The 25237-nt window shown below is 51.5% G+C and overlaps 1 protein-coding gene across 9 annotated transcripts in view; it reads left to right on the forward strand.

Moving 5' to 3' along the window:
• The window catches only part of WWP2 (WW domain containing E3 ubiquitin protein ligase 2), a 145082-nt gene extending 120247 nt beyond the window's left edge, over positions 1–24835 (forward strand). For 7 of the 9 annotated variants that reach the window (XM_089902395.1, XM_022583320.2, XM_089902397.1 and 4 more), the window contains 15 exons: positions 3346–3520; positions 9806–9860; positions 13385–13466; positions 14068–14196; positions 14882–14957; positions 15240–15311; positions 15541–15629; positions 17515–17674; positions 18927–19060; positions 19331–19471; positions 20167–20287; positions 20625–20729; positions 22156–22252; positions 22443–22515; positions 23001–24835. In XM_089902395.1, the coding sequence (XP_089758521.1) occupies positions 3346–3520; positions 9806–9860; positions 13385–13466; positions 14068–14196; positions 14882–14957; positions 15240–15311; positions 15541–15629; positions 17515–17674; positions 18927–19060; positions 19331–19471; positions 20167–20287; positions 20625–20729; positions 22156–22252; positions 22443–22515; positions 23001–23100 (1609 nt within the window). In that variant the 3' untranslated portion in view covers positions 23101–24835. The other 2 variants (XM_089902398.1, XM_089902400.1) reach the window with 2 other exon arrangements.
• Positions 24836–25237: the final 402 nt, after the last annotated feature.

Below are 25237 nucleotides of genomic sequence, written 5' to 3' on the forward strand. Positions count from 1 at the left end.
CAGTCTAAGGGAAGAAAACTATAGATTGTGATATTTGGGGATCTTCTAGTGAAACAGCTGAGTGAATCCAGAAATCAACTTTTAGACCTTTTAACACTCAGGTGTGAGGGTTGATATAAAGGTATCTTTGGACATGCAGGGTTTCAAAAAATTAACTTTGGTGCATCCTTTCTCAGAAACTCTTAGATGATTTCTTCTACCAGACAAGAGGAAACAGAGAAAGAAGCCCTGAGATGCAGGACACAGGAGACTCCATTTAGGGGCCAAGAGGAGGGTGAGGGAAGATGACTCAGGGCAGGAATGTAGAGCAGGCAGGCCTGGAGGACAGCTGTCCACACTGGACAAAGGGTGCCTGGAGAAATGAGGTCCAGAGTTAAGTAATCCTGGGAGGCCACCAGCCCTGTCAGAACCTGGGGGTGAATTTGTGATAGGTCCTTGAAAACCAAGCAGAATAAAACACGCAGTTCTTAACTCTAGAGAAAAAGAAAAAAAGTGTACAAGTAAGCAAATGTATGTATAGTATTCTACAAAGTCATAATCCAAACTCTGAATATTGAGTTAATGATGGTTTTCTAGATTGGGAGGATGGGGGAGGAGAGAGCATTGTGTGTGTTGGGGGGTGGAGTACAAGAACTAAATCCTCAGCTTTGCTAGTGGAAAGTCCATAAGTCATATCTAATTTGGCAGAACTCAAGAAATTATGGAGTAAGCATTTATTTAGAAGTACGACTGTCAATAGAAGAAGCAGTCAAGAGCTGAAAGTAGTTGTTGCCTCTGGGGAGCAGAAATCAGCAGTGGGGAGAAGGAGGGCGGGAGACTGCTTTTCATTGTATCTCCTGTAGTACTGTTTGTGCTTCAAACCATAGATATATGATTCCTTTGCTAACAAATAAAAATAAATAAAAATCACTGGTTGGGAGAATTTATGAGAAAGGTGGGAAGGTTCCAGATTATTGTGAGCCTTGAATACTGATTCAAGGTTTTGACTTGAGCCTGACATAAGGAGTCAGTCTGCTGGGGTTACCCTGATGGCGGTTTATTGGCTGGATTGGATAAGGAGATTAGTTCAGAGACAGTTGGACGTAGAAATGGAAAGTCCAGGGCAGGGAGACGAAATAAAAAGAAGCCCTCGGGCTGAGTGGCTTACTGACATCTGTAGGAAAGGAAGAGTCGGGAATGATGGTGTTGTTTTATCCCTGGGAGGAGGACTGATGCAGGGAGGATGGGAAAAGGCTCAGGTTTGGGGCGAGAGGGATGGCGTTTAGTGGAATCCAAAGTGACAGCAGGTCAGGACGGCAAGGCAGTCCAGCAAGCGGAATTCAGACGCAGTCTGTGAACAGGGACTGGGAACTACTTGAGGAGAAGCCATTTTTAGGGAGGCTTTGAGTTTGAAAGAATTGTTGAAGAGGTGGCAACAAAAGTCAGCTAGGAGGCTAACCCTGAAAGCTGAGGAAAGTATCAGACCAAAGCGCCATAGTCATGTGGATAAGATCAGAATTCAGAGATGATATGACAAGGTAGTTAGGGAACAAAGACCCTCCAACACTTTGGAATCATACAGTGTAATCCATTTTGGGTTCCTTTTGCATTGGGTTAACCCCGTTTTCTTCAGTGGTATCTCTCTCTTATTTTTTTAAAACTCCTTTTCTCCCCCTTCTCCTTTCAAATTTATAATGGAAAATTCAGGCATACAGCAAATTTGAGAGAATAGCAATGAATCCCTTGTAACCATTGCCTGGTTCTAACAGTTAATATTTTGTTTTATCTGATCTTCCCACTTTTCAGGGGAGGGGACCAATGAATTGTAAAGCAAATCCCAGTCATCATATCCTTGGATCCATAAATACATCACATACACCTCTAACAGATGAGTGTTTTGTTCTAAACATAACCAAAATACCATTATCCCACCCAACACTATTAACAATATTTCCTTACTTATGTCATACGCAGTCTGTGTTGCGTTTTCCCCAATTGTCTTAAAAATGTTTTCACACTTGATTTGTTTGAATCAGATCCAAACTCAAGATCAACACATTGCTTTTGGCTGATCTCATAAGTCTCTCTTAATCTATAAGTTCAGCCACCCTTTCTTGTTTTTTTCTGGCTGGCTATTTGTTGAAGATCCTGGGCATCTGTCTTGTAGAATTTCTCACATTCTGGATGTGGCTGATTGTGACTCCTGGTGTTGTGTTACATGTTCCTTTATTCCTTATCTTTCCTGGTAAACTGGTCGTTAGATATGGAGGCTTAATTAGATTCAAATTCATTTTTGAAAATTGAAATATAATTTACACACAGTGAGATAAACAGATCTTAGTTATACAGTTCACTGAGCTTTGACAAATGCATACACTTATGTAACTCACACTCCATCAAAATGTAAAATATTTCTATCACCCTGCAGAGTTCCCTTTCTTACTTTCTTTTGATCACTTCTTCCATGTGTATGTGGAAATCAAGTTACACCTACCAAGCACAGCTGAGGATTTTTACTCTCTGCTCTAGCCCTGCCTTGCCCATGGACATTTTAGGGCCAACTCTGGAAAGATTGCTTCCTCAACAAAAGATAATGTGGAGAGTCCTGCTGTCATTTGCACCAACTCTTCTTCTCGTGGTCATGCAATGTATTTTCACTGGCACCTTATATCAGGATAATTTCAGTTTCAAGGAACAAAAATTGGGATCCAAATTGGCTTGAATAATGAAGAGAATTCACTGCCTCATGTAACTAAAAATTCTAGATGTAGATCCTGGTTTCAAGTGAACCATGATCCAGTGGCTCATCAGTAACCCCAAGAGACTGGCTTTTTTTCCCCATTTTTCTGCTCTGCCATCTACTGGGTCAACTTCATATTGTGTTTGGATCCAAGATGTCAGCCAGTCCCAGGACTGCATACTTTCTCAGTCATATCTGGCAAAGAAGAGAGACTATAGTCTTCCCACCATAACTAGCAAAAGCCATGAGATTCATCCTGATGGGCTCAGCATAGGTCACTTGCCCACTCCTGGTCCAGTGAACACTTCAACTCCAGGGTTGGGAGTACAGTCAGGTGCCCCAGAGCCACTTGGATCTCTGACATGGAAATCAGGAGCTGCTGGTAAAGAGGGATGGGTTGCTGGTGGGGGCAACCACAGATGTCTGCTAGGAGCATCTAAGCCCTAGAAGCCTCCGTGACTGGAGCTCACCTGGCTGTGCCTTCCCGGAGGAGCCGAACTCCTGTGCCAGACCCCACACCAGACCCTCCCTCGCCCTCCCCCTTGCCAGCCATCCTGAGATTTCTCTAGCATGTGAGCGGAGGGGTGAGGCGGTCACTGTGTTCATTCTGAGCTTGATGTTTGCAGCTGGGAGAAACGCACAGACCCCCGAGGCAGGTTCTACTACGTGGACCACAACACTCGGACCACCACCTGGCAGCGCCCCACGGCCGAGTACGTGCGGAGCTATGAGCAGTGGCAGTCCCAGCGCAACCAGCTCCAGGGCGCCATGCAGCACTTCAGCCAAAGATTCCTCTACCAGGTGAGCGGCCGGGGGACAGCCACGAGGGAGGGGAGCCTCCCAGCGGCCACGCACATTCTCCGTCGACCTGTTTGGTGAGCAGGGAAAATGGTGGCTAGAAATGTCAGTGCTCTGACACTGGAGATTTTACTCATCACAGTGAAATTCCTCAAACTCCAGTGTTTCTAACTTAGTGACTCAATGTCCACCTTCTGTGTTTATGGACTCAGTACGTGTATCTGAAACTGAATTCCCCCATCTTTCTTCCAGGACTGGATTTCTCTTCTGGTCCCTCCATCCAAGTCCATTTACCCAGACTTGAGACCTGAAGATTGCTGTGACCTCTTCCATACCTTGCCTTTTCAAATCAAAGCAGTCACCCAAATCCTTCCCTTTCTATTGCTGCTACTGGTTTTCTTTAGATGTTTATTATCTGACAGGTTCTGAAGGATGGAGGGACCTTAAAGTTCATCTGGATTTGGGGTGGGCAAACTATGGCCTTTGGGCCAAATGGGCCCACAGCTAGTTTTGTAAATAAAGTTTTATCGGAACACAAGCACATCCCATAGTGTGGGTATTGACTGTGGCTGCTTTCATGCTACAATGGCAGAGTTGAGTAGCCACAACAAAGACCAGGTGGCCCATAAAGCCTAAAATATTTTTGTGGCCCTTTACAGAAAAAGTGTATTGACCACCGGTCCAGATCAGCCTCCTTCTATCTGATTCCTGATTTTTCTCTGTCCCTCCCACCTGAATGATTAAGGCAGCCTTGGAATTGTCTCTTTGCTGTCATTCTCTCTCCTCCAATCTGTCCTGCCTGTTTCTAGCAGAGCAGTCTTCAAATATCACTGTCATTTTGTCACTTTTTTTTTTCTTTTTAACTTTTTGGCCGTGCCACGCAGCTGTGGGATCTTAGTTTCCGAACCAGGGATCAAACCTGGGTCCCCTGCAGTGGAAGCTCGGAGTCCTAACCACTGGACCACCAGGGAATTCCCCATTTTGTCACTTTAAAAAAAAATCACTGTGGAAGATTTAAGGAATGGGGCTTTGCTCTACATTATTAATCACTGGCTCAAAACCTTCTGTGGTCATTACCTACAGAATAACATTTAAACCTTCTAGTCCAGAAGTCAGAGTGTTGTGGTCCCAAATTAACTGTCTAATGGTCTCCCATACTGGGTCCCTTTAGGAACCTTCCTTCCTGGGTCTCTGTCTCATTAGAGCCCCTACCAGCAGCCTGGTGCTTGGTGGGGAGCCCAGCCACACAGCTTCTTTGGCAGAGAGAAGTGGGATTCCCAAGTGGGAACTCTGATTACATTTTCTCAGAGCCCCTTGAACATGAAGCTTTGTTCCCCCTGCAGTGGAACCTGCGCAAGGTGTGGTATATCGGAAGTTGGAAACTTTTTGAGCTGGTCTAGGACATCACCACGTTTAACTCACATTGTTTCTATTTGAAATGAACTTTAACCCCACAACCCATTTCTAAATGCTCAGAAAACCTGTAATTCCAGTTAATAACATTCACCATCAGTTTTGCCATCATTTCCAGCTCTTTCTCTGCTCGCCCAAAGCAGGAGCTACCCCATCACCCAGAAGGCATGGTGGCATTGGCCTTGGCTGGCTTGTTCCTTCTTCTGTCTGTGGGGGCTGATTGCTCATCATATAGTGTTTCCTTAGTATGGATGAGCAGAAAGTCTGGTGTTTGTCACATTGAGTTGCCTCCAAGGTCAGCTATGATGCCTGGCTACAACCCGTGCCCAGTGGTCTACCTGGTGCAGCACTGCTGGGTATATGGCCTCCCACTCCACAGCCCCCTTCATACATGCCGGGCATCCGGTTCTGGCATGTTTCAAAATTGGATGGAATCTGGTCCTTCTCTGCATTTCAGAAATTATTTCTTTTGAGCTGGGCCCCAAAGACTTTCCCTGCCATTTTCTTGGCTGCAAAACTGGAAAGGTCTGGGCATCTTTGTCCTTTGACTTAGAGGCAAGGACGTGTTTTAGGAGTCTCACATGGTTTTGTCTCCCTGCTTACCCGACTTCTTAAATTAAAAAAGAAAACTCCATTGAAGGACTCTTTTTTTCCCTACCCTCCCATGCACTGTGGTTCTGTCAGTTGACCCAGATGTTTGGTGTGTGAAAGGGAAGATTCTGGAGCTCACGTCTGCTCGGTCTTTTGGAGCCCTCATTTCTCTCTCCTGCCTCTCTCATTTTAGCAACATGATTCCAGGCCTGTAGAGGTAGAACTTTGACTTGGAGTGTCCCCTAAAAGTAAAAATTCAGCACTTAAAAGAAAATGTTCTTTCTGAGTCCTCTAACATGGTTTTCTCAGCTTGGCTGGGGATCCAGGAGGGTTCTGGATGGAGGTGCTGGTTCCCTTTTGTTCCTGAAACAAGACCCATATTGAAAAACGTGGTAGGAATCTTTTTTGGGTCAGCTTTCAATGTCTCTCTGTTGATTCCCCTCCCCTCTGGGTTTGGTTTACCCCTCTTGTTTGCTATGGTGCCATGTCCTGGTTACAAGTAAGAAGAGTCGCTTTCATAGAGTTATTTTGGGGTTTGGCCTTGGCCCAGGGTTTGACTCGGAAGACTTAAGAGCTGATACCATACCATTGGCTTCCCCTCCCCCTCCTGCTGCTGCTGCTGGACTGAAACCAGGCCTTGTTTTTCTTTGCTGCCTGCAGAGAACACGAAATACAGTTCAATACGGGAAATCAAGGGAATCCCAGATGGCAGTCTCCTGCATTCCTTCCTGCCTCAGTGCATACCTTTTTCGGGGGGGGGGGGCTCGCTGTTATCATCCCCTTATCTCTGACAAGTTTCCCTCTCCTGACGCCCCAGTGTGCCGTTGTTACTCGTGATCATCGTGCACATACTTGCGCTTGGCCGCTGCAGCTTCGATTTGCCCTCTGTTTTGTGGTCCTGCTGCGGTCCACCGAGCATGCCCAGCCCAGTCGTGTGCCTCTTGTAATTGCGACGGGACTCTGCTTGCAGCCTACTACTGTTTCTGTGGCGACTCCTCCGCCACTCCTGCCTGATCCTCCCCTGATAATCAAAGGTGTAGCCAGTGTTGGCAAGACTGAAGCAAATCATCCTGCGGCTCCTAACGTATGGACGCCAAAGTGCTTTATCCAGAAACAGACAACTTGTTTCTTGCTCTGCAAAGAGCCCCTTGGATCAAATTCTCAAGCACCTGGGTTTTGTTCTGTGCCCAGTGGGTGCATCCTTAAAAACAACAACAAAAAAGGAGCCTGCCTTCCACACTGTAACCTCTTTGCCCTTCCCAGAGCTTGTCTTGCCCTCGGCTGTGTTTGCTAGACATTCTTTATTTCTGAGTTTGTATCTTAAAATATTACTGGAACTAAATGCTTTTAGTCCCTAAGGGACTTGAACTCACGTGAGCCCTCTGGCTCATGGCCTGCACCCCAGTTCTTCCAGCCCAGGGACGGTTACCAGGAAAATTATTCAACAGCATTCCTTTCTCTTCTTAATAATAAAGGAAACTGTCTTGTCTCTTAGAGTCACCTGCACATCCCAGGATCTCTTCTCTGACCGCAGTCTCCTCCCCCACCATACCCCTTTCTCTGTGCTTTTCCAGCCATGCTCCAGGTAATACTTGGGATCTCTCATTTCAGGGGAAGGTGTGGCAGGAGAGAAAGGGCAGTTGGTTGGCTCACTGGAGATGTGGGGTTTTTGGGTTTTGGTTTTCTGGCCAGGATATATAGCTTTGAATTTTTTGTGTCTTCTTGGCTTCTGTTCACTTCCTTTAAACATTTTTCAAGTTGTACTATATACATTAGGGAAGAAATATCCAAAATACTCAAGTGCTTTGCTTTAACTGTAAGAGGTAAAATGATTATGAGCATCAGCTTCCACTGACCCATTTCACGTGTTGCTCGTGTTTATCAGTCTCTGGTCTCTCACCCTTCCTGTCCGCCTCCTCTTCTCTCCGCCTCTAGGGTTGAGAATAAGAGGATACCAAAGACATTTTTCAAAAAACCACCTTCATGAAAGAGAGCCAACACTGTGTGAACATTTAATTTCTGACATTAAAAAAAAAAAAAAGGCAAAGATTAAGAAAGGGGCCGTTAAACATTTTTTGTTTCTAGTTCAGTGCAGGTCACGCAGCCTGTCAGAAAAAAGACCTTTTGGTGTGTTGATTTGTAGAGTCAGGCAAGAGACAACTGTAAGCCCGCTGAAGCCCTGTTGGTACTAGTTGGGAGCTAATTTCCCAGCAGCGCTGCTGAATGCTTTGCAGATCATCCACTTACTCTGGTGGGGGAGAAAAAAGGCCTGAATCAGCCAAAACAATTGCACCAAATGCTGCTGCTTTTAATTTCTTAGAATGACCTTTTCTGTAGCCCTTCCCTTTTGCGAGGACACTGGTCCAGCTCAACGTCACCCGCCGCCTCCTACTTGGCTTCATTGTCTGAAGCGCGTGCATGTTTCACAAGGTAGTTCCTTCCCTTCTGTTGCCGCGTGTTTTTTGTACCCACTGTTCTTGTTATGTATTAACTATGAAAAAGGTGGAGGAGCTTGGGTTTTATGACATGCCAACTCCCCTCACCTCGCCTCTCCTCCACACACATACCATTATAACCACCGTGAATTGGGGAAGTTTTCTTTCAGCAGCCCTCAGACAAATCGGAACAGTGGTGGGGGTCGTAAGCACACCCTCGAGGCTCAGGGCAACATGCCCTAAATCCAGGACAGCCCGGCTTCCCGCATCTTCCAGCAGTTTCGCTCTGCCTGGTTAGGAGGCCCTCTGCTGGAAGGGGGCTCCGTCCCATCAAGGAACCTATGGTTTCAAGACTGAAATGTCTTTGTTGGAACTTGCTTTGGAAGAGTCACTTGTAGCTGCCACCTCAGAAAGAAAGTTTCTCTGTCCTTTCAGCGGGGGGTGGAGGGAGGGCCATGGAAGGGGGTTCGTTGGCAGTTGAGTTCTACCAATGTTTTCTCAAGCCGAGACTGAGCTCCATTCATCCTCCTGCCCGTGTGTGTGGCTCCACCGCCCCCAGACGGGGCCCGCCAGGCAGCCCGAAGTCTGCATTGAGAACTTGATCCCCCTCATGTAACAATTAAATTTTAGTAAGTGAAATAAAAATGCTTTGGCACAAAAAAAAAAAAAAGAAAGAAAGGAAAAAAAAGGAGAGAGAGAAAGCAAGCCAGCGGGGAACAATACTTGTTTTATTTCAGTGTGAAGAGTCTTTGACAGCACCCCTGTTCCCCGCAGGCTGTGAGAACTCTTGGGCCACTGCAGCCCTGCCCCAGGGACCCCGCAGCAGAGTGAGGCTGGGGGTGGAGGTTCTAATGTAAACAGTGACCCTGAAGGCCCGGAGTCAGCTCCCCCTTCTTTCTCCTGTCTCCCCTTCTCTCTCTCCCTCTCTGTCTCTGTCTCTCTGTCTCTGTCTCTCTCTGCCTCTGTCTCTGTCTCTCTGTCTCTGTCTCTGTCTGTCTGTCTCTGTCTGTCTGTCTCTGTCTCTCTCTGCCTCTGTCTCTGTCTCTCTGTCTCTCTCTGTCTCTCTCTCTGTCTCTGTCTCTCTCTCTCTCTCTGTCTCTCTCTCTCTCTCTGTCTCTCTCTCTCATCATCTCGCCCCCAGCCCCACCTCCCCAGACAGACGCACACAGAACACTGAACAACTTCAGGTTCAGGCCGGAGGAGAAGAAAGGTGCTTTGTGAAGGGAAGCAAAACATTCCTGGGGGAGGTGAGGGGCCCGGGGCCTGAATGGCCCTCAGTCTGCCGCACACCGCTGCTCCCTCTCCCCGCGCCCAGGAGGGAGGAGGGCCCAGCCCCCAGCCAGGAAGCTCTGGGCGTGGGCAGGGTTTGTGGGAATGATTTCATTGGAAAGGCCTGCGATATTTTTTCCCCTCCCGTGTGTGGTTCTTGGAGAAAGTTGGAGGTGGTGGTGATTTCAGCCGCCTTGGCCGCCTTGAGCAGTAGCCGAGCGGCTGATGCACCGGCAGGCCGCGCTTTGCCGGGCAGCCCCGCTCTGGGCTCCTGGCCTGGCCTGGCCTGGGGGCATCCTGGCCCACCTTCCTCTGCACACCTCTCCCTCCCCCTCACTCCACCCTCTCCACAACCCGTCTGGGCCCTCAGCGTGCAGGGTTCATTTTTGGTTTTTCTTCTTCTTTGAAGACTTTCGAGAGGAGCAGATGCCACCTAAGTCCCCACCGTATACTCTGCAAAGTGCTAAAATGTGGAAACCAGTCCTTGGCATTTTTATTTTTACCGATTGATTTATTTTTAAGCAGTGGCCTTTTTTTTTTTTTTTTAACTCCTGTGTTCTGCTGTGTTTCTTGTGTTTAGTCTTCGAGTGCTTCCACTGACCATGACCCACTGGGCCCCCTCCCTCCTGGCTGGGGTAAGTACTGAATTCTCCTTCTGTGCTGATGCTTTGTTGTGCTCTGTCCTCTTTCCCTGCACATCTTCTCACTTCCCTGCCTCGGTTCCCTGTTTCTATTCTCTCCAGCACACCCTCTGGGGATACCCAGCTGGAGAAGTTGCAGGTGATGGAGCTGGAAGGTTGGGAAAGTAACTGAGTTCCCCTGCACCCCTATAGCACTCACCTGCCGCAGCTGCAGGGGGGTGACCCTATGAGAGAAATCCCCCAGCAGCCTTGGGACTGTTGGGTTGTGGTGCTGACTTTCAAGGTGTCTCCTCAAGAATCCATCCTATTTGATGAAGGCATTTTGACACTGGCTGATTCCCAGATACATTTGTTTTAGGTCCGTGGCTGTCTGCTTAGACACCTTACCAGACCTTTCTTTGCAGCTGAGATGTTGGAGGACTTCAGCCTGATTTTGACTTCAGCCGCCTTTTTATTTATGATAACGGCTGTGAAAGGGGCCAGAGGGAAACAGATAAGAGAGTTGAGTGAGGGCTGGTGATGTTATGGAAGCGCACTGTTGCTAGTTTATGATGTCGTACTGGATTCTCCTTGTCACTGGAGAAATCCAAGTCCTTGGTGTGATTTGCCAATAATGAGTTAGAGGGATGCACAGCCATGACTTGGTGAGACGGTGTGCCTTATGGCTATTCTGGGAAGGAGTGGCCATGCACAAAGGGGTCGTGAGAGATGGCAGGACACAGCGCATTCTGCAGCTCTGAGCTGGGTCAAGGTTTTGTTCAGCATGTACGACAGGAGTCCCTGGGAGCTGAAGAGGGCCGTTTTTGCAGGAATTGTTGTGGGTCAGGTTTAGTTTGTTTGTTAGGCCAGCAGAAGACAGCGAATGCTGGTTTGATGGTGTTCACAGATAGTATTAAAAAAGGCCGGGGTGTGCTCCCCAACAAAGACGAAGAAGCTGACAATGATAGGAAAAGCATCACCTGGAAAAACGCAGCTTTTGAACTGGATCCTCTACATCTCTCCATACAGACACAACTACTCCCTGGTAGTAATTTGCAGGGTTGCATCAACCCCTATGGCCCTGCAGGGTATCAGTTAGTCAATTACCACTGCGTGCCAGGGCACTTGGAAAGGCCTCCTAGCCCTCCTAGAGGAAAAACTCAGATAGCGAGACCTCCACACGGTTCTTGACTTTTCAGCGGGGTAATCCCTTAGGCACACAGCTGATCCACCCGGCTCCCTGAACCGATGAAAGGTCACTGTTCACTGTTGTCTCAGAGATTGACAGCAAGTCAAATGTGAGAGGGTCAAACATAGGATCCCTGGCTGGGCAGGGGAAGACTCATCCGATGAAATAAGAATCTGTAAGGCTATCTGGCAGACCCTGTGAACTAGAGCAGGGGACCCAGAATTGTTCCTGGATCTGTAGAGTCAAGTGGTTTATTTCTGTACCAGTTCTGCTAAACGGTGGTCACCAAGTAAGAGCAGTTTATAGGGTCTCAAAAACATCTCCTAGAAGCCAGGTGTGAAATATTTGAGATGGGAATAGGAGCCATGGTCGGAGTCAGTGCTGTTTACAAATGATCAGGAGAACACACAAGACTGTAATGATGCGAAACTGAGAGGAAAAGAACATCTGGCCGAGGGCCAGGGAACCTTCCTGATCAAATCCTTTGGGCTTTGTGTTAGCTTCCCCAGGGCTGTGGCAGGGTCATCTCCCCTGGGGGAGTTAAGATTGAACAGAAAGTATAGCAAAACCAAAGGAGAGTTGCATTTAGTGCAACCCTGCTGCCAAGTCTCCTGTGCTCAGTCCTGGGTCCCTTTCTGCTCCTCTAGGAGAGATCCCACATTTTCCCTGAGCACCGACGCAGGGGTCAGAGCATCTGAGGTTTAAGATCCACATCGTCTCAGCTGCTCTGACCCTGGGCATGTGACTGAATGCTCCCGAGTCCATTTCTTCCTAAATGGGGTCAAGCTAGATGTCACCTAAGGACTTTCCCAGCTCCCAGACTACGACCTTGCATGCAGCAAGGTGGTTCCAGTGGGCCATGAAAGGCCTCCACGCAGCAACAAGGGCACGTCCCGGCTGGACAGATCCACCCGCCTCGGCTTTGGCCCTTGGGAGAGGACACGCGGGAGGATCTAGTTCAAAGCAGAAGCTTCCGGGCTGGGAGCAGCTCCTTCTTCCCCTCAGAACCCTGTCGGGAAGCCGGTCTTCTGTGGGACGGTCCCACAGGCTCTTCTGAGGTGATGGTAGCTCTGTAGCAATCCCAGTCACCTTCTTTTCTTTCTTTCAAGTCTCTTGTTTTTGAAATTTCCATCAAGTAGTAGATACCAGGTAAGTCAGACAGAGACCAGGACCATGGGTTGATACTGTGAACATTGCAGCCTGCTACTCAAGGGGAGGGGGCTGGGCTCCCTAGTTCTGCATCTATTTCAGCTTTTGGTTTCCCTGTAGCTTCTGGAACTGATGATTTTTATTTCTTTAATTTCTCCCTGTCATCGTAAAAGAGGGAGGGCCATGAGCATTGCTTGTTTTCAGGACAGAAACAGGTTTGAAAGCCCAGGAACTTTGAGCTGGGAAAGGTGACGCTCTTGGTTTCGGAGTCTTGCTCCAGTCTTGCCTGCCATCCACCTGGAGCTGATGGGCACCCCTTTCAATCCCTCTTAAAGACCAGAATCACCAGCTGGAGTTGAATTTGCCCCTGGAGCCCAGAGTTTCTCCCTCAAACAACTCAGCGCCATTGTTAGTACACCAGCAAAAGGGCAAGAGGATCAGTGTTGTCCAGAGAATAGAAAGTATGTCTGAGCTCCCCAAACACGGCCCCATCTCGAAGCACACACTTAGGTATAAGACCAGGATGGCACTGTAAGTGCCCACAACCCCAGGGGTCTCTTGGCATGTGTGCAACATAGAGGTTTTGCTGTGATGTAGGAGTTTGAGAACAAAACTTTGCCTTTAAGCAGGGGGGTACATAGGCCCTGTGGTGCAGAGCGCTGATCAGAGAGGGATGAAGGAAAATGCAGCCACCCCACAGTGACCCTGCCTGTGGGACAGGGGCACCTGGGTCAGCTGCATCCAGTGGATGGAGGGGCTGCAGAACCAGAGAGCAGCCGTGATGGACTGGGGTGGGAGCCAGGATCCTGGGGAGGCTGGACTGTGCCTCCACTTTGCACACAGCTGGATGCAATTATGCCTCTGCTTTCAGCTGGACTGCCCCCTCTCCATGTTCTCCCCTCCGTGTTGCCACACTGCCCCCTTGCCTCCAGCAAATCAACCAACCAAAGATGGTGTTTGATCTGGAGTTGAAAATGTGTATATCCCTCCCCTACTCCCCAGTAGGGAAAGATTCTCTTTGTCCTTTTTGCCAGTGACAGATGTGAGTGAACCAGGATCACGCTGGTTAAACTTCTCTAACAGGTTAGGAACAGGGGTAGAAATTCAGACCCAGCACCCAGGAGGTGGAAGCCAGAGGGGAGAGGACATAGGCTCAAGACGTCTCAATCTGAGAGTCCGCTTTTCCTTCCTCCCCTGACAGAGAAGAGACAGGACAACGGACGGGTGTATTACGTGAACCATAACACACGCACTACCCAGTGGGAGGACCCTCGGACCCAGGGGTAAGGACTCAGGCCGGGAGGGGTCTCCAGTTCTGGCCCGGTGGCCTTGGACTGCATTTGTCCTCCACTGCCGATGTTCTGGGAACTTCGGCCACACACAGGTGCCCTGAGACCCTCATGATATGATGTTGGCCCAGTGAGAGCTTGAAAGTGGCACCTTAAGTTGGCCTTCCTCATGGTTACAGAGTGGCCTGGCTGGCAGGTGCTGCTGGTCTCTGTGCCAATTGTGCAGGATGCCGATCATGTGATTTCAGAAGGCTTGAGAGCCCTGCCCCAACACTGTCAACTCCCCACCCCCCAGAAGCTAGTCTGGGATGGAGTACTGGGTGCCTTGGGATTGCTGGTGCCCACTCAGGCCACGGCCATCCACCCAGGGCTGGTTCTTTGCCACAGTAGGACAGTAGATGACCTCTCTCTGCTGCAGAACCATCCTCAGGACTTGGGTATTGCCAAGCACACTTCCTCAAGACCCACCCTCAAGGGCTGTGCAGGGCCTGGGTAAAAACAGAGAGAAAGCAGCACTTCAGGGACCCCAGCCTCCTTAGCATGGAGGCCCAGAAGGTGAGGCCAGCCCTTAACCCCTCTCTTCCCATGTTTCCAGGATGATCCAGGAACCAGCTCTGCCCCCAGGGTGGGAGATGAAGTACACCAGCGAGGGGGTGCGTTACTTCGTGGACCACAATACCCGCACCACCACCTTTAAGGATCCTCGCCCAGGGTTTGAGTCTGGGTAAGGACTTTGCACAGGTGACATCACTCTTAGCACAGGCCTGGTATAGCTGCTCTTACTGCCCTCTAGTGGCCAGTTTTGATGTCACACTAGTGGGGATGTGGAGGGAAGGGGCTACTCTATTTACTCAGAATAACACTGGTGGTCTTTCTCTAAAAGCAAGAGATCTGGCTTTCTTTTTTTTTTAATTAATTAATTTATTTATTTATGGCTGCGTTGGGTCGTCATTGCTGCACGCGGGCTTTCTCTAGTTGCGGCGAGCGGGGGCTACTCTGTTGTGGAGCACGGGCTCTAGGTGCACAGGCTTCAGTAGTTGTGGCACGTGGGCTCAGTAGTTGTGGCTTGCAGGCTCTGGAGTGCAGGCTCAGTAGTTGTGGCGCACGGGCTTAGTTGCTCTGTGGCATGTGGGATCTTCCTGGACCAGAGCTCGAACCCGTGTCCCCTGCCTTGGCAGGCGGATTCTTAACCACTGCGCCACGAGGGAAGTCCCTCTGGCTTTATTTCTAGTTTTTCTTTTTAATCTTCAAATCTTCAGAAGGTCTTAATGGCAGTCACTTTCTTTCTTTTACACCTTACTTAACTCGTCTTTAAATTAACATAGCATCAGCTTTCCTTAGGACTAACAGGATGCGTTGCTAATTTTTGAGAAATCACATGGATTCCAGAACATCTTTGCTCTTCCCAGGACGAAGCAAGGTTCCCCTGGTGCCTATGACCGAAGTTTTCGGTGGAAGTATCACCAGTTCCGTTTCCTCTGCCATGTGAGTTCTGGTACTGGGACCTCCCCTGGAGATTGGGGTTGTAGAGTTATTTCAGCACAATTTTCTAGCCCAGCAGCAGGCGTTGGAATGCCTGTGTCTTAGGTGGGAGCAGGTCACTTGTCTCACCTCAAGCAGTTTTGTGACGTTATCTCTAGGAAGCCAGCCAAGTTCTCTCCCCAAGCCCAGGGGGATGGGGAAGGCTGTTCAGACAGACAGGTGACCAGACTGAATAGTTACCACCAAGACCCCAATTTGAGGTTTGTTTTTTCCTTTTCTTATCAGTCAAATGCTCTCCCCAGCCATGTGAAGATCAGCGTTTCCAGGCAGACACTTTTTGAGGATTCTTTCCAACAGGTTAGAGAATAACCACCGTGTCTAAGACCAGGGGCAGGCAGGAGGTCCCCTCCCGCTACCCTGTCTTCTATCATGTAGCCCGTTAAGCCCACATGGTAGAGTTCTCAAGGCGTGGGCCTTGGTGACTGGTATCTGCCGAAGAGCAGGCCTGGGAGTCCCCTGTCCCCCACCCCCCAGCCTGCCATGGAAGGGAGAGTGGCAGGCTGGCCACGATCTTCTGTCTCCCCAGATCATGAACATGAAGCCCTACGACCTGCGCCGCCGGCTCTACATCATCATGCGCGGCGAGGAGGGCCTGGACTATGGAGGCATCGCCAGGTGAGCTGGGAGCCCCGGAAGGCTGCGCTGCACCCCGCTTCCCCAGGCTACAGGGCCCACGCCCAGAAAGCTGTCTGCTTCTTGCTCAGAGTGTTGCCAGATCTCTCCTGCATCTTCAGGAGTGGGCAGGGGTGTGGCCAGTCCGAAGGGACGCTGGAGCTGGGTCTGGGGATCCCCTGCTGGGCTAGGTATTAATCCTTTAGTTTTTGGGTCATGGGAAGGCTAGGGGCCTTCTGGGGGAGGGGCTCGGGACAATGGCTCTTTACCAACCAACCTGTCATTATTTCCGGCTACACCAGTGTCAGTAGCTAAATATCAGTGTTAAGTGGTTGTCCAGTAGAATCGACCCTGGGCTTCACTTCGTCTTGAGGCAGCCGGGGCATGTTAAGTCGGCTGTCTTGGTGTATACCTGGCGTGTATAAGCTGTGTCACAATCCAAAGGGCATTGATCAGTACTCAGCTGCGTGTCATGTGCACAGGGTCAATAAATTAAAATAGCTGATATAACCCTAAAAAGAGCTCAAAGCATTGTCTTGCCCTTACCCCAGCCCACCTACAAAAGTTAACAGACTCTGGCAAAATGTTGCCTTGGACGATGGGGCACAAGGGCCCCGGCAGAGAGAAGGAGCATCTTGGCCTGCGGTGACTGCTCAGCTTGCTGACCTCTCATGGTGTGGGGACGTCTTCTCACTTGGTGTTGGGTTAACTTGCTTCTGGTCCTCTGTGTGCTGGTGGTGTTGCCCTCTGTGTTGGCACCCATGGATCGATTGCTCTTTTTTCCGTGGTGACCGTGGTGACCTCCTCTCTAGGCTCTGCTTGGTGGTGTGGCTCCCGCCCCGTGTGTGTCTGTCTCTCTGTGTCCTGCCAGTGGTTTTACCCTATGGTAGGTTACGTCATGCTGTTCTACCACAGGGTAGAACCACGGACAGGATACCGGGGCACCCTCTGCATCGAAGGACTCCTCGTCTGCCTGGCCACAAACAGCCCAGCAACCAGGGACTGGCCCCCTTGGGACGTCCCCCTGCTGGTTTAGCTCAAGCCCCAAAGGACTCTGAATTCTGGCTTGAGGCTTGTACCTAGGGAGCAAAGAGATGCGAAGGCGTGGGCCTTGGTTCAGATGAATGTGTGGACATATGGGGAAGGGTGTGGTTGATGGGGTCTGGGGTGAGGGGATGGCAAAGTGCAAGGACAGTGAGATACCTGCGTGGTTGCTGGGGGGAGTGAAATGTAGACACTGCATTGGTTACAGAGTTTTCATGCAGAAGGAGTTAGGAACGTATTACCTTGTATTCACATTATGCTGCCTACTCAGGTAGGGTGGAAGCAGCGTGGCTGCTGTTCATATAGCACCTTTAGCAAGATTTAGAAAAAGATGCCCTTTGTCAAGACACTTCTGTGTTGGAATATGGCCGAGATATACTGGCTTTATCAGAAAAAAGGCAGCTTGACTGCTATTTGCAGGAAAATTGTCGTGATAAATGTACAAATCTATGATACTATAACATCGTGTTGTCATGCAGTGCACAGCCTACACAACTGTGCATAGTGGCTCAGGGTGCAAGGAGCTCTTTTGCCATTAGGCGCTCTGGATAACAGATGGAAAGTCCTGGAGCGCAGCACCTGGAGCCAACATGCAGGCACGCAGGTTTTCCTGAGCATCATCGTCAAGTGCAGTTGTTCTGGTTCACACTAGGTCTGACCCTGCCCCGTTCACTGACCAGCTGTTCACAGAGGTTAGCCCAGGTGCTGATCCCAGTGGGGCTGTCTCCCCAGGACGCATGTCTCCAGACTAGGTGAAACAGGACAGCACAGGAGAGTCGCACCTCCAGAACAGGTGTGCAGGGAAGGATCCATTAGTTCCGTTTTTCTCTCTCTTTTCTCACAGAGAGTGGTTTTTCCTCCTGTCCCACGAGGTGCTCAACCCCATGTACTGTTTATTTGAATACGCCGGGAAGAACAATTACTGCCTGCAGATCAACCCCGCCTCCTCCATCAACCCCGACCACCTCACCTACTTCCGCTTTATTGGCAGATTCATTGCCATGGTAAGATTCGGTGCCGCGAGCCCTCCAGGGAGGGTGGTGACCCTGTACACCACCAGCAGCCACTGCAGCCTGGCGCCCCCCTCTCTGAGCCCCACCCTCGTCCTTTTACAGAACTACTCACTAAAGATGCAAAAAGCTAGCGAGAGAGTCCTGGAAATAGTTCAGAGCTCTCTCAGTGGCCACCCCAGGGCGCTGAGAAGGTTTTCGTGTTGATTTGTGTAGGATTTGTCAAGCGAAAGCCCAGGGTCCCTGGATCAAAGTCTTCACTTAACGTTCAGCACTTGCCCCGTTGGGGCTGGGGCATGACGGACACAGCCCACCTGTTGCCTGTCTCTGGGTGTTGCCACAAGCTGGGTGGCAGCGTTTGGGAATGTCCGACTGAGACTCAGGCCTTCTGGAAGGGGATTTGGAATCTACACTAGCTGAGAATAGAACCCTAGTAGACCGGTTGGTGCAAGATGTAGGAGGCATCTGTCAGGAGGAGGGCAAAGTAGGGAACGGGGAGTTAGGTATTTGTATTTATGTAGAAATAGGAGTACAGTGTGAATATTGTTGAGTGTCCTGTTGAGTGTCTCATGAACATCAGGAACCAGGATGGAGATGGGAGCCCATGAGGGCCACGGTCCCACTGCCACATTTGGTAGTTTGAGAGGTTTCACTGCTAGCTTTCCTTCACTTCTTCCCCTGACTTCCCGAGTGAGTGTCTGCCCCCCTTCCCTCTCAGGAGGACCCAAGAGCCCATGACTAAATATGTCCCTTCCCTTTGTCTGGAAGCTCTTGGCCAAGGTGCTGGGCTCAGGAAGTGGGCACATTCTTCCCCGGTCTAGAGACCCGCCTGGCCCTGCCTCGGACAGGACAGACCAGTAAAACCCTAGACTATTACTCACCACTGGCCCGCCAGCAGCCGCGTCTGCATTATTTTTGGCTGCCTCCGCTGCCCAGCTCAGAGCAGCAGTGAGTCAGGGCCACCACCTGGAGCTGTGCTGAATGAGTCGTCTCTGTACGCCTGGGGGCAGATCTCTGCTAGAGCAGGGAGCCGGCAGGCAGGCAGTGGGCCGGAGGTGGGTTCATGAGCGGCCAGGTCTGCTCATCTCCGAAGTCTGCAGGCGGGACCAAAAGTGCTGCAGACTTTCCCTTCAGGCCCCTGGGGCAGCCGGATGCTCAGGAGGGCAGGTTGCAGTAGCTGGGCAGTAGGTGATATGGGGCATCCTAGGAAAACCAGATCTCTCTGCCATGTCTCTTCCTTCCTCAGGCTCTGTACCATGGAAAGTTCATCGATACAGGCTTCACCCTCCCTTTCTACAAGCGGATGCTAAACAAGAGACCAACCCTGAAAGACCTGGAATCCATCGACCCCGAATTCTACAAATCTATCATCTGGATCAAGTGGGTCCCCTCCATCGCCCTGTGCTGGGAGAAGAGGGAGTCTCAGGGTGGGTCGTAGTGCGGGTGGATGCACAGCTTCTAGGTCCCCCTGCAGGGCAGCTCTGGAATTCTCTCCTTGCATCAGGGAGATGTCCCGTGACAGCCTTTCTGGGTTCTAGGCCACCTGTGAGTCCTCGCGTCCCACAGGCACTAAAAGTGAGTGACGCAGCAGGAGGGAGGGAAGACCCTTCTAAGACAGACATCTTCCCTCTTGGTCTCTCGTGCCCCCAGAGAGAACAATCTGGAAGAGTGCGGCCTAGAGCTGTACTTCATCCAGGACATGGAGATCCTGGGCAAGGTGACAACCCATGAGCTGAAGGAAGGTGGTGAGAGCATCCGAGTGACAGAGGAGAACAAGGAAGAGTACATCATGTGAGTTTCAAGCGTTGGGAAGCCAGGGGCCTGGAGAAAGGGGAGCAGAGACACAGCTGGCTGCAGAGAAAGGGTCTCCCGCTCTTATCCCGGGGCACCCTCTTCAGCCAGGCCCCCACGCGTGGCCCCTGGATCACCAGGGATGGAAAGGACCTCTCACTTTGCCCTGACCTCAGATGGCTGCCATGGCCAGTCACGTGCTGAGCAGAGCCGGGGCAGCCAGAGCCCGAAGCCCTCTGTGCCAGCTCCCGGGTGCCCTTTGTTCCCGAGTGGTAGACTTCAAGACTGCAAGGCTGAATTTCTTTGAAGAGGCATAAAGCTTCGGCGCATCCCCCTTCTTCCTCCTAACTCACAGGGTGTCTGTGTCCTGCCCGCTTAAACCCACTCTCGCACGTGAGATTGTGCATGAATGTGCCCATTTCTTCAGGCCCCTTGGTCTCGTCTTTTAACCTCCACTCATCTGAGGTTCAGTCAGCAGTGGTGAGAGGAGCAGAAGGGGGGGATTTCAGAGATTCAAGTGTCGCCCGGTTACTCTGAGGTTTTAAAGGCCGTGCTCTTGGGGCCGGCCGCAGCCTGGGAGTCCCGCCTGCCCGAGGTCAACTCTCAGCTGCCGATAGCAGCCCCCTGGCAGGCCCTGGCGGTGGCCTCCTAGGCAGTGCATCTCGGGCTCCTCCGACGGCCGGTCTTGGTTTCAGGCTGCTGACTGACTGGCGTTTCACCCGAGGCGTGGAAGAGCAGACCAAGGCCTTCCTGGATGGCTTCAACGAGGTGGCCCCCCTGGAGTGGTTGCGCTACTTTGACGAGAAAGAGCTGGAGGTGAGGGCTGAGGTTGTTGGGACCCTGAACCCCTTGCCCCTGGGGCTGTCCTGCCCTTTGAGAGCCTCGCCTGCGCACCCACAGCGACTCACCAGTAAAACCCTGTGCTCTCCCAGGACGGTGGCAGCGGGCGAATAACGTTGACTTGGGTCTCGCACCTGCCCGCACCTGGGCCCTTGTCGGCAGGGGGTCCACGTGTTACCCATACTATTAAAACTGCCCGCAGAAATAGTTGAAGACGTGTGGGATGCTTTCATCTGCCAGGGAGTGGACGAGGCATGGCGCACCATGGGGAAAGGGCTGGCGCCGGGTGCCTGACACCCTCTCTCCACCACAGCTGATGCTGTGCGGCATGCAGGAGATAGACATGAGCGACTGGCAGAAGAACACTATCTACCGGCACTATACCAAGAACAGCAAGCAGATCCAGTGGTTCTGGCAGGTGGGTACTGGGTCTGGTCCCTGCAGTCAGGGTGAGGGTCTGGGCAGGGATGTTTGAGCCGTCCCCACAGAAAGCGAGACCTGATTCGACCCCAAGCTTGAGGACGCTTGTGTTATCACCTCCCTCGTCTTTGACACTCTCCTAACCTCCCCCAACTTGCAAAAGGAGATGAAAAACCCAACCTTGGGACAAAAGGAGCTGTTGCAGCTGGGTCGTGGCCACTGCATTTGACAGGAGGTGTCAGCGGTGGGCCAGCTCCCAATGCTGGTGTGTGTGTGTGTGTGTGGACGGGGGGTGGTTTAGGCAGGAGGGAGAGCTCTCGTGGGTCGCGTGGTCTCCTTCCAGCCAGGTGGGGTGGGAAAGCCTGGGCTTGCTCCAGGGAAACTGAAAGCGCTTGATGTCCTGGATACAGTGAATCGATTCCTTTACATGAGTGGGTCTTGTCGTTGTTGTCCTTTTGAAGTATAGCATACATAAAAAAGAATGAGCGTATATAGGTTTCCTATGGAGGTAAAATTCACATACCATAAAACTTCACCATGTTAATTTAAGCATTTTAAGGTATACAGTTCAGTGGCTTTTACAGTGGCTTTTGACAACATTGTGGAACCATCACCACTATCGAATTCCAGCACGTTTCATCTCCCTTAAAAAGAAACCTCATGCAGGGAATTCCCTGGCAGTCCAGTGGTTAGGACTCTGAGCTCTCACTGCCGAGGGCCCAGATGAGGGCTCTGGTTCAGTCCTTGGTTGGGGAACTAAGATCCCACAAGCCATGCAGTGCAGCCAAAAAAAAAAAAAGAAACAAACCTCATACCTATTAAGCAGTCAGTCTCATCCTTAGCATTTTTAAACATTAATGAATTATTTTTTGGCTGCGTTGGGTCTTTGTTGCTGCGCGCAGACTTTTCTCTAGTTGCAGTGAGCGGGGGCTACTCTTTGTTGTGGTGTGCGGGCTTCTCTTGTTGTGGAGCACGGGCTCTAGGCGTGTGGGCTTCAGAGTTACGGTGTGTGGACTCAGTAGTTGTGGCACACGGGCTTAGCTGCTCCATGGCATGTGGCATCCTCCCAGACCAGGGCTCGCACCCGTGTCCCCTGCATTGGCAGGCGGATTCTTAACCACTGAGCCACCAGGGAAGACCCTTAGTGTGTTTTTAGAAGTGGAACTTGAATGGAAAGGAGACTACCTGGCCTGGGGTGTCCCTGAGACCAAGAGATGTCACATAGATTGGTGGGAACGGTCTATAAGCACAGCCTCTTAGAGCAGCTTTGGGGTTTCCCAGGTACTGGCTGTCACCTTCCTACCCAGCCTGGGCTCCACGTTCTCAGCCCTAAAGAGGGGCCCTGGCTGACTGGAGAGTTACAGGTCAGGGCAAAGTGCTGGGCCATGGGGGCCCTGACTCTGCCTTGGCTTGCGGGGTTCCAGGTGGTGAAGGAGATGGACAATGAGAAGAGAATCCGGCTGCTGCAGTTTGTCACTGGGACCTGCCGCCTGCCTGTTGGGGGATTCACCGAACTCATTGGTATGTCTTCACTTGCCCTGCTCGCACCCTTGGGTGGAGGGGAGGACAGCTCAAAGCGGGAGCAGGACCTAGTGTCTTGCTGGAAGCAAGTCAGGGGAAGGGGGCTGAACCATCTGTGGTGGAGTCGGAGGGTCCTGCCTTAGGAAGGGACCATCCTGTTATATACAATGTGTTTTTCTTTGGGTAACAGGTAGCAATGGACCACAGAAGTTTTGCATTGACAAGGTTGGCAAGGAAACCTGGCTGCCCAGAAGCCACACCTGGTGAGTGTGCTGGTTTTGGTGGGAGGTGACCAGAACCTGAGACCCGATGAGCCACTGAGGGCAGCCCTGTGGGCAAGGTGGCTTCAGGGCCTTGACCCGGGCAACTTGTGTGTAGTTCTGGGGTTTGGGGAGGAGGGGCTCCTGGGCCTGGGCCTGGGCCTCTGATCTTTTGGGAGTTGTGACAGCAGTTATGTGCCCTGACGGCCGTGCCAGATATGAAATACTGAAACACTGCTATTCCAGTCAGCAAAGAGCTGCTGTCCTGAGTCCCCCCTGCCTGTGGTTCCCCATCTCCCTTGCAGCCCTGCCTCCTCTGACCCCTTCATGGTCCAGGGACACAGCACAGCCTTCAGGGACCCTGTTCTGGCGTCTGGCTGGCTGGCATTGTGGTCGAGCCACAGTCTGAGAACTCTTTTGACCCCACCCTGTGGCTGTTAGAGCTCTGACCTCCCTGTGCTGACTGCCCTGCTCTCCTTTCTCAACAGTTTCAACCGGCTGGATCTGCCACCATACAAGAGCTACGAACAGCTGAAGGAGAAGCTGCTGTATGCTGTCGAGGAGACCGAGGGCTTTGGACAGGAGTAACTCAGGCTGCCCCTTCCCACACCCCCAGCACATATGTAGTCCAGAGTCCTGCCTGCCCGAGAAGCTGCTGGCCGCACAGCCCGGGAGGCCCCTGCGGATGGCGGCCCTGCACAGGACCACACTGTCATCAGGCTGGTGGCAGAAGAGCCTGACCTCAAGAGGCCCTGCCCACCCCACCCTCCTACCCGCTGGTGGCAGTCTGGAATAAAGCCCCCATGTCACTCTTGGCCCCATCAACCATTGCAAAGTCTGGAGGGCTGACCCTGTCTGTAGAGCTCACCCTCCTTCTCCCCTGAGACCAATCCTAGGTGTGTGTGAGTGTGCAAGGTGGGGCGCGCCATGCCGCAGCCCTAGGCCTCATGGGCTGGTTAGGTGAGAAGGAGACCGACCACTTGGGGTAGGTGTTCTGGGCTAACAAAGCCCACGGTCTTTGTCAGTAAAAGAGGTTCTGTTTTGTCTAGAACTTTTCCAGTGATCTGTATAAATGAAGGTCTGAGGGAGCGGAGCTCCAGATCAAGGTCACCGCTCGTCCCTCGCTAGCCGTCTCCAGCTGCAGAGGCTGAGCAGCATGGCCCCTCCCTCCACTCATTGCTGGCCAGTTGGTTCTTTCCAGCAGATAAAGGGTCGTACCAGCTGCTTGGGTGTTGCGGATGGAAACGGCAAACCCCCTCAGACTTTCTTTTCCCATTTACATACACTTGAAACATTTTGTGTGTAGGGCTGCTTTGTGTTCTGTTGTTGGTATGCTGCTGTCACTGCTTCCTGTCAAGGAGCTGGTGTGCCGGGCATGGCTGGGACCCTGAGGAACCCAGCACTGTTGGTCCAAGAATTTCCCAAACAGCTGCTCCCCTTAGGAACCTGCTTAGCAGTTCTACGAGCTCAGGCAGGCCTGACCCGGCGGCTCAGCTTCCCAGCAGCCTTGTCCCCAACCCTTGACAGAGAGGGAAGGGGGTTGTTGTCCTGAGTGGCACCCCGACCTCTCCGCCTCCAGTAGACAACTCCCTTTGCTAGATGGGGTGACGGGGCACGTGGGGCTGACCTGCCAAGCCCCCGGACCTCCAGGCGGCACATGCGTCCGGGTTGAGAATGAAGTGCACCCCAGCTACTGTAGAGTGTGTTCACTCTGCCTAGAAGTGCAGCTTTACCTGCACAGAGGAAACGATGCTCTTGGAAGCCAGCAGAAGGGCCCTGAGCTGCTGCCCATTGTCTGACTTGATTGCTGGAGCTCCTGCCAGCCTCTGCCGTGGGCATCCTGCTATGTGTTGAGATCTTCCAGGCAAATACTCTCCTCTGGGATGCTGGAGTGGTGATTGTTGCTGGGCCCCCATGCAGGCCCTCATACTGGCTACGTGGTCTTCTGAGGACAGTCTCGTGCTCCCAGGTCCTCGTCCTTCCCCCTGGCCTATGTTGGCTCTGTTGTGTGTGCTGATTCGGGTGGCTCAGCTCACTGCAGCCCAACCTTTCTTCTTCCCTCGAATCGTTGGCAGTGCTTCCCTGCGGTGTCTCACCATGTTGGGGGTTGGGGTGCAAGCTGCCTTGCGGGGTTTGGGAGCCTCAGGCTCATGCGTGTGCAGTGTTGTCATGTGGGTGTGGGTGTGTACATACGTGTATATAACTGAGGTGTCTGTACGGAATGCCCTTTGGTAGCTCTGAGTTGGTCACCAGATTGTTTTGTAATGCCCACCCCCTTGCCTCGGTATTGCCAGTTTCTTGTGCAATAAACAGTCAGCAGCTATGGGTGGTGTTGGCGTGGATGTGTCCAAAATTATTGTCCTCCAGACAAAAGGCCTCTAGGCCTCACAGACCCTCTAGGTCCAGACAGGGGCGGACATTCCATGACCTTGCTGGTTTTGAGAATTTTGTGTGTCATTAACCAAGACAGCCACACTTCTGGTGCGTGGCTGAGTCCTCGTCTGGGGATCACAGGCTTCAGCCCTCGGTCAGTTGCCTCACAGCTCCCTTTTGGCCTGGGTTTCTTTGAGCAGTTGCTGTGGAGCCAGAGCACCAACAGCTGAGCCTGCAGGTTGGACAGGCTTCAGGAACCGGCTCCTGGGGACAGTGTTATGGGCAATCATTCATTCGAGAAACATTTCCTGGGGTTTCTTGAGTTCCGTGATCATAGAGGGACCCCCTGATC

The sequence above is a fragment of the Delphinapterus leucas genome, chromosome 20 (genome assembly GCF_059928025.1).
Source record: "Delphinapterus leucas isolate spDelLeu-1000000601 "Yukka" chromosome 20, BTC_Dleu_Yukka2, whole genome shotgun sequence".
Taxonomy (NCBI): domain Eukaryota; kingdom Metazoa; phylum Chordata; class Mammalia; order Artiodactyla; family Monodontidae; genus Delphinapterus; species Delphinapterus leucas.